Source organism: Macadamia integrifolia, unplaced genomic scaffold (genome assembly GCF_013358625.1).
Source record: "Macadamia integrifolia cultivar HAES 741 unplaced genomic scaffold, SCU_Mint_v3 scaffold1640, whole genome shotgun sequence".
Classification (NCBI taxonomy): domain Eukaryota; kingdom Viridiplantae; phylum Streptophyta; class Magnoliopsida; order Proteales; family Proteaceae; genus Macadamia; species Macadamia integrifolia.
The window spans coordinates 100,920-117,247 of NW_024868287.1; the positions used below are offsets into that span (position 1 = coordinate 100,920).

General features: G+C 40.6%; 1 protein-coding gene across 1 annotated transcript; it reads right to left on the minus strand.

The window, feature by feature from the left end:
• Positions 1 to 8,240: 8,240 nt before the first annotated feature.
• LOC122064425 lies at positions 8,241 to 12,866 on the minus strand. Its single transcript, XM_042628120.1, has 8 exons — positions 12,399 to 12,866; positions 12,264 to 12,345; positions 11,877 to 12,204; positions 11,722 to 11,815; positions 11,068 to 11,532; positions 10,414 to 10,974; positions 8,829 to 9,023; positions 8,241 to 8,510 (listed from the first exon to the last, which is right to left on the minus strand). Exons 1-8 carry the CDS (start codon positions 12,864 to 12,866, stop codon positions 8,241 to 8,243), a joined length of 2,463 nt encoding a protein of 820 aa, XP_042484054.1.
• Positions 12,867 to 16,328: the final 3,462 nt, after the last annotated feature.

The window sequence follows — 16,328 nt, forward strand, 5'->3', positions numbered from 1 at the left end:
CAGCCTCGCGACCAAAAAGGTCATCGGACATCCCTGCAGCCTCAATTTCTTGATGTACAGAATTTAGGTGATCAGAAGTTTTTTTAGTTCGTTATCAATATTGGGAAAATTTTTTCTCGCCCAAGGCTTGATATACAACTTAACTCGCTTAAGTTTCTGAGAAAGAATAAAAATAGGATTTCCAGATATTTCCTAGTTCCACACATCTTGAATTACATTATCAAAATGATCATGCTCCATCCAAAAATTATTAAATCTAAAAGGGATGTTACCTGGTCGGGCAATCGATTCTGACACAACTAGAATGGGAGCATGATCAGAGGATGACCTTAGAAGGACCCTTTGGAGAGTACTTTTAAACATATCCAACCATTTACTGTTGCAGAAACTTTAGTCGAGGACCACAGCTACATTCCCTCGCCAGCAATTGTTAGTCCAGGTAAACTTCTTACCTTGTGAGGGTACTTGTATCAAAAGACAAGTATCCACCATAGATTGGAAATCTACAGCTGAGTTTGCATTAAATCTCCCTGGACCCCTTTTCTCGTTGGAAAGAAGTGTAGCATTGAAATCACCTATCACCGACCAGGGCAGATTTGGATTCACCACCAAACCTAGCTCCGACCAAAGCTCTCTCCGTTTGACCTTAAAACAATTAGCGTGTACAAAGGTCAGGCCTACACAGTTCCCTAACCAATCCACTGTAATTGATAATTGCTGGTCAGACACTGAGATGATCGAGGGGCGAGGAATTCCTTGTTTCCATATAACCCATATATTAGGGACCTTGTCCGTGCGGAAGTTGTGAATGAAATCAGACTCGAACCCCAATTTTTTAAAGAACAAAAAAGGGAATTTGCTTTCACTAATCATTGGCTCCGCTATGCAAACAACATCAGGAGAATGTTCTCGAATAAAATATAATAAGGCTCTTAAACCAGCAGCCTTCTTCGCGCCTCTGATATTCCAAAAGAGGGCTTTCATTGGAAAATAATGATGAATTAATTGGTGTTGCCAGACTTACTAGTCTGGCCTGCTTTCTTCTTTTTTTTGTTGCCTTCTTTTGAAGAAACGGCCATTCCCTTTTCTCGGGCATAGAGGGCATTGTTTCTCTTCTCCATCTCCTGATAATGAGAAGCCGTTCTACCATCCCTTCTGGAGGAGCTGAGGAAGCTACCATACTGCAAAATCCCATTCTCTAGTGAGGAACGAGTAGAAGAAGCGTTTCTACCTCCCCTCAGCGAAGACAATGCTCCACGACCTTTGGAAGCTCTGCCCTTTCTTGTTGGCCTAGGAGGAAGTTCCCTGACAGCAGGGGTCTCCTCCTCCCTCTCATTTTCCACTGAGTTCTCTGTGGAATCAGATGAACTCTCATCACCCGATGGGTCTGCACTATCCACATCCTCAGTGTCCGACCCGGATCCAGCCACATAGTTATTCAAATTTGAATTAGAGGGGCGGACAGAGATATCTCCACGATTCAGTGAGTTGGAGTTTCCTAAAACTTCAGGATTGGTTGCCAAAGAGTCCAAGACAATTAGAATATCTCCCTCCTCAGCATTCTAATTGGCTGACTGTCCAACACAAATAGAAGGAGATTTTTGCAGTTCCTCAATTAACGTTCTTTCAGCGTTTGCATTCAAATCATGGCCCTCCTTCCCAGCTGCTTGATTGGCAGGTGAAGCTACTATTATGGAAAGAGGATCATGAGGGGCGGTTTCCACAATTGGCATTCTACCCGAGTGAGACGCAACTCGGACTGAGTCCACTCTATCTTTAACGTAGACTGCACTAGGTACAGAGGCCGACCTATCCATAACAGCCTGTTTTTCATCTTCAAGCCTCTTGGATCTACATTCTCCCACCTTATGTCCTAACCTCTTACAGAAGCCACATCAACTAATGTCATCTTCATATTGTACTCGTTGTCTAAATCCAAAAACTCTCGTTGTACCGAGTTTGAGACGTTCAACTTGAACCTCCTCTATGCGAGATGCAGTTTCAGTAGTATCCATTTCAACCAGTACTCTAGCATAGTGACCCATTAATCCCTGCTTGGTATGGCGATCTAGGGCAACAGGTCTCCCCACAGCTTTTGCAATGGATAAGAGAACGTTCTCGTGCCAATATTCTAAGGGGAAGTCGGGAAATCGTATCCAGATTAGCTTGGACTAGGTCTTCTTAACATGGATGTTGAAGTCCGGTTTTCAGTGTTGGAAACGAATGAGTTACGAGCCTATTTTCATAGGGCTTCTTCTCCATACTGCCGCCTTATCCCCTTCACATTGAAATTGGAAGATAAAAAAACCCTTTCCAAGGGGATGCATAGTAACCCTCTGGTTTAGGTTCCATTTGTCTGCGGCCTCCTTTCTTAGAGCATCCAATGAAATAGCTCTGAAATCAACCCTTCCAATAAGGGCAAATCGGAAAGACTGCCTCTTAGATTCATAATCCTATTGAGGGATTATGATTCTTCTAATCTCCCCTGCTTGAATCGGTTCTGGAAGAGAGTCGATCGCAGGCCATAATGCATTCCCTACCGCCTTAGCATAGGAGCGGTTGGGTCTCAGTGCATCTGAGTTTACTCCACCCATAGCCATGGCTGCTTGGGGCGCATGACCTCTATCCAGATCCTCACTAGCCCCACCATCATCATTAGCTTCTTCGCCATTCCTCCTATTCTCTGCCATCCACCAGTTAAGAATTTGGACCACCTGCATGTACTTTCCAATCAAATCAGGTCATTCTGAAACTTCTCCAAATCTTCCAACTCACATTAAGGAAGAGTTGGTGAAAGATCGTTCCCAATTTCCCATTACAACAAGTAAGACACAAAAAATAAAGAGAAGTAGAGGAGACCCATTTTTATCAATGAAATTTGTGTAGGTTGTATCTCATTACCTCTCGATTTTCTGATTTCTTCCTCTACCTACTTCAAGTTTCATTTTCACTTTCAGATTCCTCTTCTTCTTCTTCTTCTTCCTACAATTTTAATTCCTACCCAAGTCACAACAATGGAGATTGAAGCTTCAAAATTCAAGAAGTAAGAAGAAGTTCGCATTCCACCAAAGAGAGGGCAGATCAAAAGAAGGATCTTTACTGGGTTGGTCCGCTCTATACCGACAGTAGCAGCCCCTAACTGCGTGGGACAGGGGAAGAGCAAAGATGTCAACCTAGTGCATTTAGTTCCATCTCCTCTGCAACCTCACCTGCAAGTGCCTACGCTTCAGAGGATTATTCCTAGTCCCTACAAGTTACAAGCATGCAGACAAAACCTATGAATAGATAGAACCTGTTCTCCCCTTATCATTCTCTCCCCTGCCTCTCACCTGCTCTTTTCCATAACTTATTTTCAGTTTATGAGGTTGGTCTTCCTCTTCTTCCTGCACTTAATTTTCTTTCTCTTCCATTCTATTAAAAAGAGAACCGATCCTTACCATTTATTCTTACCTTCTTATGCTGTCTTTCTTCCATAGTAGTCCTACAGAAGATGTTTGGGAGAGCTATTGTTGAGATGCAGCGGCCCCTAAATTTTCTTCGTTTGGGAGTGAGTTATAACCATTGGTGCTTTTAGTTTTGTTGAGAATAGGAGTATCAAAAGATGGGTTATGTTTTGATCTCTGAATGAATCAATTTGTGGATTCTTTACCTCAAAATGAAATTTCATCAAGTCACAGATATTAACTTGGGATTATTGTAAGTTGAATCCATAGTATTTTTTATGGGGGTTCGGAAACTTGTATTTATCATCCATATAAGCATATAGTAATTGAGTCTCAGATTGGTGGGATTTTGTGATTCTCCTTCTAATTATGTTGAGTTGTTATTACTAAGAGAGATGATGATGATGATGATGATGATGATGAGACTTGCATGCTCTTACATATAATTTTTTTTTTAACGAGTATTGGAAATGATACATGAACAATTTAGACCATGTCTTTTCTATTCAACATGTGAATTGCCAAAATAAGTACATAAGATGATCAGCAAATTGGAGCTCACATGGGTCGATTGCCCCCAAGAAGTTTTTATAATTTTTTTCTTTGATTTTATTTTGACTTTATTTCTCTATCTAGACATACGACAAGTGGATTCTTTATCAGGTGTAATTGTCTAAGCTTTCTTTTTCATAATGGGTAAGAAACAGTTACTTACAGCCCCACCTTTGACATTTAGGAAGTAGGGAATTCATTACCATAGAGAACTTAATTTTCTCTTCTTTTTTTTATCACCAACTAGAAATATAGCTAGAAATCGGGGACCGCCATTATATAATGGTCTAGTTCACCAAGATTTTTGATCATGCCCTTATACTAAATCTATTGTCTACAACAGCAGCAGCTAATCTTCTTCAATCTGCTTCACCCTCATCAATTCATGATTATTTTTTTAGGAAAAATAACTTGTGTGTGTTTTCTTTGGAAATTGAACATACATCCTAAATTTTATTTATTTATTTATTATTAATTTTTTTTTAACTTTTAATGAATCTTTGATGAGGAATCCCATGAGACATATTGGGCTTGTATTATTGTATTTGATGAGAAATTGTGTTTTCTTCCATTCATTTTCGACATACAAGATGTGCATAGGTGGTAGAAGCAAGGACATTACCAAGGAGTTTTTTCTGAGCCCTGATACAATCAATTTCTTCCTTAAGTTTCATCTCTAGGATTAGTAACTCTTCCCTTTCCTTAAGTTTCCTTTTGTTTTCCAGTGAATCAATAGACTTTTGAAGGTGTAACCTCATATTAAGATCAACCTCCCTCAACTCATATGCCCGTCTCTTGGTTTCAATACCTTAATATCATATTGAACTAGTTTTTTTTTTTTACAATTTTCTGGTTTGCATACATGTTTCTAGCATATGGTTTTCTGAAGTGCTTGTTTAATTCTGAATTGTAGATTTACGTAAAAAATGGATAGTGATGATGAATACAATGAGTATTATCAGAGGTGCAAGAAAGTAATAATATTTGCGGCTACTGCAGTTGTTATAACAGTGGAACAATATAAGAAACTGTTTCTATGTAAACAACCTTATCGTAATGAGCCTCGACGTGGCTCCGTTGAGACACAATGAATCATTGGACATACTGACCAAGACATGCTGAAACATGATAAGAATGAGTCGAAAGACGTTCTTTAACCTATGTCAAGTGATGCGTGCCAAGGGTCTTCTGTATGATACAATTAACGTTCAAGTGGAGGAACAAGTGATTATTTTTTTATATGCAATCGGTCACAATGTTAAGAATCGCATCCTCTTACATATGTTTGGACATTCAGGTGAAACTATCAGTCGGTATTTCAACGGTGTTTTGGGAGCAGTTCTCAAACTGTACCCGATATTGTTGAAGCCTCTGAGTACCAGAACACATGAGCGAATATCAGGTAACCATAGGAGCTTTTATCCTTACTTTAAGGATTGCATTGGAGCCATAGATGGATCGCATATCCCTGCATGGGTACCAATTGCTCAACATCGAACATTTCGAGATAGGAAGGGAAATATATCATAAAATATCTTAGCAGTTTGTGATTTTGATATGAAGTTCACATATATACTTTCTGGTTGGGAAGGATCAGCATCTGATTCATGAATATTAGATGATGCTATTCACAGAGAAGGTGAGGCGAAGCTACCAGTTCCTAGAGGTAAATTTTCTATCTTGTAGATGCAGGGTTTGCAAACCAGAAGGGGTTCTTAAGACCCTACCATAACGTTCGATACCACTTAAAAGAGTGGAGAAATTCGAATGTTTCACGTACCGACAAGAAAGAATTGTTCAACTGGCTTCATTCAATATTACGTAACATAATTGAACGGGATTTTGGACTGTTGAAGTCAAGATTCAAGATTTTAAAAACCCAACAAGAGTATCCTTTCAAGACTCAGGCTAGGGTTGTACAAGCTTGTGTTATGATACACAATCATATCCTTACCCAAAATAGTGTTCAAGAAGAAGAGGAATGGCTTGAACAGGAGAATGCAATTACAGGTGAGAATACTAATGAAGCAGCAGAAGACCGTGATAAAGATTCTGATGTTGATGATGAAGATAACTTTGATCAAGATCAATTTTGAGAGGAGATGGCTGATCATATGTGGAATGATTGGATGGCAGGAGATGATTCAGATGAAGAAATGCATGATTCTTCATATGAATGACAAGAAGATACAGACTGAATCCATTTATCTTTTGTCCTAACTACTTGAAATAGAATTGGTTTCGTTTTAAGATTTCGTAATTTGAACTACATGAACATGTTTTGTGTGTCTTGGTTTGTAATAACTTTTTCATATCGTGGTTTGACTATTAATATGTGTTCTTTGGAATATTATGCTGAATTTGGATGGTTACAGTTATTTCCTCTTTCTTTTCTTTTTTTTTTTTTCCTTTGGGTTGAATATTTGATATCAGGATTCATTGTAGCAAATATGGATGTAGTTGAGGGTTCTAACTCAAAAATTGCTACATGGCCTTCTGAGATATCTCACTACTATTTGGAGCATCTTCTGCACCAACAACAAAGTGGGAAGAACGGAGATAATGGGTTGAAAAAAGAACAATTTCAATTACTCTCAACTGAATTATATGATAGATTTCATATGACATATGACTAGGGACAATGCCGCAATCACTACAGGATATGGAAAGCAAGGCTGAAGTCGCTTGGTGACTTGCAAAAAAAAAAAGTGGAATCGGTTGGAATGACCATGAGAAGCAGTTTGATGCACCACAACATGTGTGGAATGAATTCAAGGTAAATTAAATGTTTTGGATGCATTATTTCTATATTGTTAGAAAGTTAAACTAAAGGTAAAGTTAACAGTTTCCTATTCTGACAATCCAAGATGTAATTATCATTTTTTTTTAATAGAAAAAAGAGCAGAGATTTTGGAAAGAGCATTTCCATTCACCTAAAAGTTGCCGATTGGCTTCGTAATGAAGTTGCTACTGGGGCTGGATCTTCACACCCATTTGATGCTATCAATGAGGACCAGCTTTACATTCCAATGCCAATTGATGATTTCATTAGCATGGACAATTATGACGATGTTAATGAAAATGTTGGTGAAAGTGCCTGGTATACTCCCAATGCAAGTAGCAGTCGTTCCCATGGTAAGCCTAGTTCAGGAGTGACAAATAAAGAGAAGAAGAAGAAAGGAGGTGCAGAGAAGGTTAGTAGTCCTTTGAAGGTGATAGCAAATGGAATAGTGGAGATGGCCAAGCAAGAAGCCCGAAAGGAATTTGCAAAAAACTTATGTACTGAGATTGATGCACTTCCAGGAGTTGAGTTTGATAAAAAATTGCATGCTAAACAATTCTTCATGCAACATAAGGAATTAGCTCCCATCTTCTTGAATGCCTCTAAGGTAGATAAGCCTAAGGTGTTTGAACACTACATGAAGAATATCGAAGATGGTGGTCAAGATTGACGAGATGATGTAATATTTACTCGAATTTAGCCTTTTTTTTTTTCAAAATAAAATAGACTAACTACATTCAGTTGTTTTACCCAAAAAACTAACAAAATAAAATAGACTAACTTTGTTTTTTGTAACAGGGTAATTTATTAAGAAGGGAAAAACATCCAAATAGGAGAGAAAAAAAGAAAAATACAGCTGACGCCACTAGCCCAACTTGCTGTCTCCACCTTCGGCAAGGCCATCAGCAGAGAAAGCAAGCGAGCATCCTAGCCAAATCTAAATCTGTGCATATTCGCACCATCATTCACAAGCTCTGCTACAATGCGATTAGGAAATACCACTGAAATCTCAGACAGGCCAGATTTAGAGGCCTTTTTAGCTAGAAAATCTGCAATGGGGTTAGCTTCCCGAAAGCAGTGAGTTATTTTCCAAGAAATGGATTCCAAATAATGAAGAAAAGAAATCCATTTTTGGAGAGCAAACCAGGGGATCTGCCTTCGTTGAATCGCAGACACCACAGACGCCGAGTCTGATTCTATCCACACATGTGTCGCATTATGAGCCTGCGCCATTGCAATCCCTTCCAATACCGCTTCAAACTCAGCCTCGTATATCTTCTTAATACCCAGGAAAATGCTAAAAGAGTCACAAACCTGGCCTTCACTGTTTCGCATCACACCACCTGCTCCAGCTTTACCAGGGTTACCCTAGGAACTACCATCCACATTGATCTTTATCCAGCCAAGGGCCGGTCCACACCAGTGCACCTCAAGGAGTGGAGAAGAATCTGAGGGAGAAATTGCTAAACCCAGTTCCTGCAGCATAAAACATCTGAAACTGCCTTAACCTCTTTGCATGAACCGCCATGACATAGAATCAGCTCTTGTCTGATGGATTCAAAAATAAATTTAGCCTGTCTTGCCTTAGCCTCATGCCTTCTTTGATTTCTCTCCCACCATAGATGATAAGTAATTAGCAGAAATCCCATCTTCCATGGCTTTTTAACGTTGAGGCCAGTAGCTCTTCTCTTCCACCATAGTAGGAAGTTAGCAATCGACACCTGGTTTTTCCACTGAATCCCAAAACAATTAAAAAAAATTTCCCATATAGAAATAGAGAATGGGCACTGAAGAAAAATATGATCGATATTTTCTTCGGCCATCCCACAGAGATAACAGAAAGAGGCCAAGAAGACACCTTTACTTTTAATGATCTCGTCTGTAGGAAGCTTACAGTGAACCAGCCACCATCCAAAAGTAGAATATCTAGGGGGTAAGTCCTTTTGCCAAATTAATGAGGCCCAGGGCACCTTAGGCGATTCCTTTCTGATGACCTCCCAAGCTAACGCCGTGGAGAAATTCCCCATAGGTGTTAAAGACCAAACACTTACATCTTCCGTCTGCACACTGGGAATTTTAATCTTTTTTATCTGATTGAAAATCTGCTTAAGCAAAGGAGCATTTACCTCTGGAAGATGCCATTGTCCCTCTCTAATAAAATCTCCCACTGTAGCAGAAGTGATTAGAGAACTGGAATTATCTAAGTTGATCTCCTCCATTATAGATCTCTGTCCCCACCATTTATCCTTCCAAAAATTAGCAAGAAGACCATTACCAATAATCCATCTTTCCTTGTCGTCCACAAAACTCCACATTTTTTTGATTCCTGAGGCAATTGAGGAGGGGCGACAGTCTCTAAGAGTTCTTCCATCTTTCTTGACAAACCTAGCTCTGAGAAAAGCAGCAACAGTAGATTTCTCCTTTCTCATTCTCCAGACATGTTTGCAGAGCATAGCCTTGTTAGAATCTCTAAGCCTCCTTATTCCCAGACCCCCTTCCACCTTTGGCTTGCACAAGGTGTCCCACTTGACAGTGATCGACCTCACCATGTCAATCTCCCCTGTCCAAATAAAATTCCTCATCCATCTCTCCATCAGAGAGATGAGAGATGTAGGCCACCAGTAAATTGAAAAACTATGGGTAGGCATTCCAGAGATAACAGTTTTTACCAATTCCACCCTCCCCGCCATTGACAAGAGCTTGCCTTTCTAACCTGCCAGTCTACTCTTAATTTTGTCCATGATCGGAAACAAGGCCTCCTTTATTCTTCCCTTGAAAACTTGCCACTCCAAGATATTTGGTAGGGAAATTACACACCGAGATGCCCAGAATGTCAGAGATGCACTGCTTCCTGGCAAGAGGAATTTTTCCCAAGAAGAGTTTGCTTTTTTCTAAGCTCATACATTGGCCTGAAAATTCCTGATATTTAAGCAAAAAATATTTTAAATTTCTGACATACCTCATAGTGGCATTGGAGAAGATAAAAATGTCATCTGTGAAGAGGATATGACTAGGGGTAGGGACGCCTCTTGGACCCTAAAGCAGCTTCAATTTATTCATGTGAATCAAGGACTTAATCCCTCTGGACAAAACTTCTTCCGCAATAATAAAGAGTAAAGGAGAGATAGGGTCCCCTTGTCTTAAGCCTCTCTTGACATCAAAGTACCCCTGTGGGCCTCCATTGAACATAATTGATAGCTTAGTCGATATCAATATCTGATGCAGCCATGTAACCTATTTCTCAGAGAAGCCAAACTTACGAAGAACCAGAAACAGGAAATGCCACGAAATAGTGTCATAAGCTTTTTTAATGTCAATTTTAAGGCCAAGACCACCCCCTCTTGTAGAAGCAAACATCATATTAGCAAGCTCTGATGCCAGACTGATGTTCGAATGAATTAATTTCCCTTTTTGAAAAGCCCCTTGCTCTTCTGAAATCAGACAAGGAAGGAGCTTTTCAAGTCTCAAAGCCATCACTTTTGATATGACCTTGCAAAAAAAATTCCCCATGCATAAGGGGCGGAATTTGTCCAGAGAGGAAGCACCTTCCACTTTAGGTATCAACACCAAGAAATTGTTGTTTATCCCTCTAGGCATATGACTAGAGCTAAAGAAATGGCGAGTTGCAGAACATACCTCCCTTTCAACAATATTCCAGCATCTCCTAAAAAAAGCTCCTGTAAAGCCATCTGGACCTGGAGTGCTGTCCGGGTCGAGCTCCCATATTACCTTCTTTATCTCTTCATCACCCGGGATAGAATCCAAGAAAAAAATGTCGTTTTGTTGAAGAACCATGGGAATGGAGTCAAGAAGGTCCACATGATCTATAGTAGGGCTGGCTTTGTGGAAATCCTTATAAAATTGCACAATGTAGTCTCCCAGCTGTTCACGACCTTCCACAATGGTCCCATCTTGTTTCTTGAGGTATCTAATGGTATTTCTAATTCTTCTCATTTTTGCAGACAAATGGAAGAATCTAGAATTCCTGTCCCCCTGCTCCATCCATCTGATTTTAGCCTTTTCCACCCATAGCTTTTCATGCAAATCCAAGGCTTTAATCAAAGAAGTTTTTGCATCTGCTTCCCTAGCAAAAGAGTGGTCATCTAACCCGTTGGCTTCAGTGTCTAACTGCACCTGCTTTAAGTTTTTTTTTGCATCTTCAAGAGCTCTATCAATGTTTGGAAAGGAGGTCTTAGCCTAGTTTTTCAAAACTTCTTTTAATTTTTTCAGCTTGAGCATGAGGACGAAGATAGGGTTCCCTGAAATCCATTCACTCCAAGATGAGTTAACCACATTCTCAAAATCTGTATGGTCTATCCAAAATTTGTGAAACCGAAAAGGGGCATTAGTCGGTCTCTGAGACATGGCTGAAGTGACCATAATAGGGGCGTGATCTGAGGCAATTCGATCAAGGACTGTTTGAGCACAATCCTGAAATCGAGATATCCATTCGTCATTACAGAAGCTTCTATCCAACATTGCGCGAACATTACCTCTGCAGCGGTTGTTGGACCAAGTAAACTTCATTCCAGAAGAAGGCACTTGAGCCATTGCACAAGCATCAACCATGGCTCCAAATTCAACTGCCGACCCCATACTGAAGTTGCCCGGCCCTCTCTTCTCATGAGATTGCAAGGTTGCATTAAAATCACCCATAATTGCCCATGGAGTAGGGGACTGAGGAGAATCAGCCATCAAATTCATCCACAAAGATCTTCTTTCAGCTCTAAAGCTACTCGCATGAACGAAAGAGATCTGAGCAGTAATTGAGTCCCACGTAATAGTAACCGAAATATGCTACTCTGACTCAGCAATAATTGTAGGAATATTTAAATTCCTCTTCCAAACTATCCATAAATTTGGGGCCTTTCCGACCCAATTATTATAAATAAAATTGCAACAAAATCCTAATCTATTAAAGAATAAATTAGGGAAATTAGTTACCTTGATCATTGGCTCCGCAATGCAAAGAATATCAGGATCCTTTTCTTTCACAAGTACACGTAAGGCGTTCTTACCAGAGGCCTTCTTCATACCTCTGATATTCCAAAAGAGCAGCTTCATAATGTCACTTTTTGGTATGGGTCTAATGAGCCGACTTGGCTGTCTGCTCCTTTTCCATAATAGCTTTTCCCTTCCTTACTGCAGCCTCCTCTGCACGTAAAGCATTATCAATAGCAGCAACCTCTGGATGGTGAACAATAGCACGACCTCCCACCAGCTGGGTGGGAGGAAGGCCCTTTACGATATGCTCTGACACCACCCCTTCCTCACCTCTACCGCCTCTGCCACCTCTAGTTGTTCCTCGACCAGCATGACCTCCATGGTAATCAATTTTACATCGAGGCCTTAAGTTCCAAGCTACAAAAGATTCCTCCAAGTGGTTTCCAGCCCTTGGAGTAGCATCGTCCTCTCCCTGCTCGCTTCCTTCCAAAGATTCAGATCCCCGTCGGATACCGTATTGATGTGGTCCGACCCATACTCACCCTCACCCAATGGATTATCCACCATATTTGGCTCCAGATCCTCCCTGCACTGATTAGTGTTAGAATTCGGCCCTCCCAAATTCTGTGAAAGGATATTTCCATAGTTAGAAATATTCTTTTGTCTAAATCAACCACCAGATTTCCCTCCACAAGGTAATTCATATCCCCATTCACATTTTCCATAACCATAGGAGGGAAATATTCTCCTACCAATCTGGGACTCCTCACACAGCTGGGGCTGGCCGCTTTTTCAGTCGACCCTTCTATCCCAACTCCAGCGAGGTTACCATGTACATGGTCATCTGCGATAAAATTGCCATTATTCTGGGCAACAGGCTTTCTTTCGTCCCTCTTATCTCGGCATTGGTTGGCCATATGGCCCAGTTTTTTGCATAAGGTGCATCTTGAGAGATCGTCCTCATACATCACCCGTTGTTTGAACCAAAAAATGATGTCTGTACCAGGTTTCTTTTGTTCCACTTGGATCTCCTCCACCTTGGCTCCAACCAACTCGACCTTGATGAGGACTCTGGCGTAGTTGCCCATAGTGCCATTCAATGTTTTGCGATCCAAGGCTACAGGCCTCCCTACGGCTTTGGCCATTGTCAGAAGGATTTTTTCATGCCAGTACTCCATCGGGAGTTCAGGGAAACGGACCCAGACTAGTTTAGTTTGGGTGTGATTATCATGGATACTAAATTCTGGCCTCCACCTCTGAAATCTAATCACCTAAGTCCCAAATTTTATGGGTCCTCGCCTCCATATCGATGACATATCCCCCTCCCTCTCAAAGCGGAAGAGAATGAAACCCTTCCCTAGAGGAGCAAGGTTAACCTTCCCCTTCAAGTTCCATAACTTTTCTGAATCACGACGGATATCATCCATGGAGATGAACCTAAAATTCACCCTTCCGATCAGGGAAAAAGAGAACGTTTGAAGTTTCTCTTCATAGGTCTCTTGTGGTACCACCACCTTGGTCAGAGGCCCAGCGCGGATAGGCTCTGGAAGGTCATCCACATCTGGCAACACCTTCTTTGACACAGCAGCATAGGATCGACGACCTTCAGCCTCTCCTCCAGGTCGTTGGCCCCCCATTGCTGCACCCTCCAGAGGCCTGAACTCCTCAGGCACTCTTTCTCTAGGTTCCTCTACTGAAGCATAGCCATGGTTGGGAGCATAGCTCCAGAAATCAGTGATCAGCCGTTGTTTACTTCTATCCGGTGGCTGGCCTCCGGTAGGGACTTCCAAGGGAAGCAGGCCTTCATCAATTGCCCTAGGGATTCGGAAGTCATGGGATTTTGTGTCAGAGCACGAGAGGTGGGTTATTGGCAATGGTAATTTGACAAACTTCTGGAAGGATAAATGGTGGGGACCTAAATCTCTGATGGAGGAGATACAGACTATGGGCCTTTCCCCCCCTAATACTAATGCCAAAGTGTGTGATTTTATCCAGGATGGTCAATGGAATTTCCCTATAGTATAGTCTGCACTTCTAAATAATATTTTTACCTCTATCAAGGAGATAGCTATTTGCCCTGATCAGATGGAGGACTTCTGCGCCTGGGAATTATCTCCTATGGGAATTTTTCTACGGCTTCTGCATGGGATGAAATTAGAGAAAAATCACCAAAAGTCCCTTGGTTCTCTTTGATTTGGAGGGAAGGTCTTCCTCCACGGTATTCTACCTTAGGATGGCGGCTTTCTCATAGGAAACTCCCAACGGACGAGCTGATCAAAGCGAAAGGTATCATGATGGCATCGAGATGCTTCCTTTGCAACCAAGATGAAGACAGCATTGACCATGTATTTATTCACTGTCCATACTCAACTGGCATATGGGAAAGGTTCTGTGCTTGTTTTGGGATTTATTGGCCGATGCATCAATCTATAGAAGGATTGATAACATGGTGGAAGTCCAAGGCAAGAATCTTAAACTTAAAAAACCCATGACTGCTAAGCTTCTCAATCATTGCCACTAATATTTGGTGGGAGAGAAATAGACGAAGCCATGAGGACAAGGCTCGATCTGATGTGCATATTTTTGAATTAATTTGCCATGAGATTGGTCTTTGCTTGGGTAGTTCGAAGGGTGAAGTGAAGAGTATCAGCGATCTTTTATGCTGCAGGAAATTGGGGTTACATGTAGAGGCCCCTAAGTATGTTCCGCCTCTAGAACTTCATTGGTGTAAACCCCATTCAAATTGGTTTAAAATCAATGTAGACGGGAGTTCTCTGGGAAATCCAGGAAGGGCAGGTGCTGGTGGCATTGCTCGTAACAAAGAGGGTCAGATTTGCAACTCTTTCAGTATTTATTTAGGCATTAAAAAAATCTTTGAGGCTGAGTTTGAAGCGGTTTTGGAAGGTCTGATCATGGCAAAGAGATATGGGGCGAGTGAAGTGTGGGTTGAGTCAGATTCGGCTAGTGTAGTGTCTGCTGTGCAGAAGAACCAAGTTCCATGGTTTGTGCTCCAACGATGGAGAGCGATTCTCCCCTATTTGAATTCTATTTCGTGGAAAATTTCTCATTGTTTTTGCGAGGCAAATGTGGTTGCAGATTATTTGGCAAGGAAGGCTTCAAAATCAGGAATCACAGAGACATCTGTGACATTCCCCAGTCATATTATGATGGAGATTGAAAATGATGCAATGGACAGGCATAGATTTAGATTCTACTAGGGTGTTTCTTGCTTTCTCTGCTGATGGCCATGCCGAAGGTGGAGAGAGTAAGTTTCTCTAGTGGTCTCGGCTGTTTCCCTTTCTTTTATGTTGGTGTATTTTCCCCTTTTATTTTAATAATATCATCTTTTAACAAAAAAAAAGCGGGAACAGCTAGGGAGTATCCAAGTCTACTTAAAACTATCTTTTGTGGCTGTTATAAATAAATACAGGGCAGAAAATACAGTCCACAATTTTACTCTACAGAAATTTGTTTTCTTGCCTGTGATGAAACAGTGACCTTCCTTATGGTGAACCAATCAAACTTTGCAATGGGAAGCCCAGATTGCAGTTCTTTTATTCTCTTGTACTCTTCTCTTATCAATTCTATTAAACTTACAGCAGTATTGCTACAAAATTATATCTTGCAGTAGAACAAGCAGTACCACAATATAACTTTCCTACTCTTTGTGAAATTTCTGATAATAGGTATATATAGGTCTGATCCACTTTCTGATTCCAACAGTCAAGTTTTGATTTTTCTGGTTGAATGCCGTATTCCTATTCCAAGTTGGATTCAATACTTGCTATTTTGGGAGGTTATTTAATAACTGATATTTGTTGATCTGTTTGGTCTCATATCTAATATTGTGTGTATTGAATCTGAAATCTGATGTCAAAAAGATCAGTTACTAGTCAAACTTGAGGTCTCATACTCCAATCATTCCAGCAGATCCAAGTATCCAACCCATGAATCAGGTTGAAATTCTCAGCAGTCATATATTCTAGGCCATTAGAGGAGAACTCAACCTGCATTATCTGGCCATCTAAATTATTGATTTTGTTTTATGTAATTTCTCTTTAATCTGGATATTTGGTCTTGTTGGTACTGGTTAATAAATATCAGAACCACATTTGGGGGGGGGCATTTTTATAAAGGACACAAACCAAAACGAGCAGTTCCATCATTTTCACATTACTACTTGCTTTATCGCATGTACTAGATCTTCTAATTTCCTAGATTTTCACTTTAGAGAGATTAATACTCAAATAATAGAACCTCAAAACGACATGTTGAAGGCAGTGCACAGGCTACCATCTTCCAACTACTCTTGCATGACATGACAAGAATTAGGAGATAATTCCCCATCTAAAGGGAATTCCAGATTTCTACCCAAAAGAGGGGGGCATTTAGATTAAAAACAGAATCCAAAACCAAAAGTTTCAACATTTGCACAGAACAAAGTATAACAAGGGACAACAACCTCTGTACCAAACCAACAACTAATTCCCTAGGTAGCTAAATTTTTTAGAATTGCCTGAATGTGAAGTTGTGCAGACATTCAGATATTTTTTTTTGCTAAAAGATTATTTCATTAAAAGATCAGAGAAAAGAAAATAAAAGCCATA

Bases quoted from the DNA above. Each gene is read 5' to 3' on its own strand.
- LOC122064425 (XM_042628120.1), bottom strand. From the start codon at position 12,866: ATGGCCAAAGCCGTAGGGAGGCCTGTAGCCTTGGATCGCAAAACATTG. The intron at 12,205-12,263 runs GTGAGTATGGGT...AATCTTTGGAAG, and splicing joins GGATAATCCATTGGGTGAGG to GAAGCGAGCAGGGAGAGGAC. The intron at 11,533-11,721 runs GTAACTAATTTC...ATTACTGCTCAG, and splicing joins TTGCGGAGCCAATGATCAAG to ATCTCTTTCGTTCATGCGAG.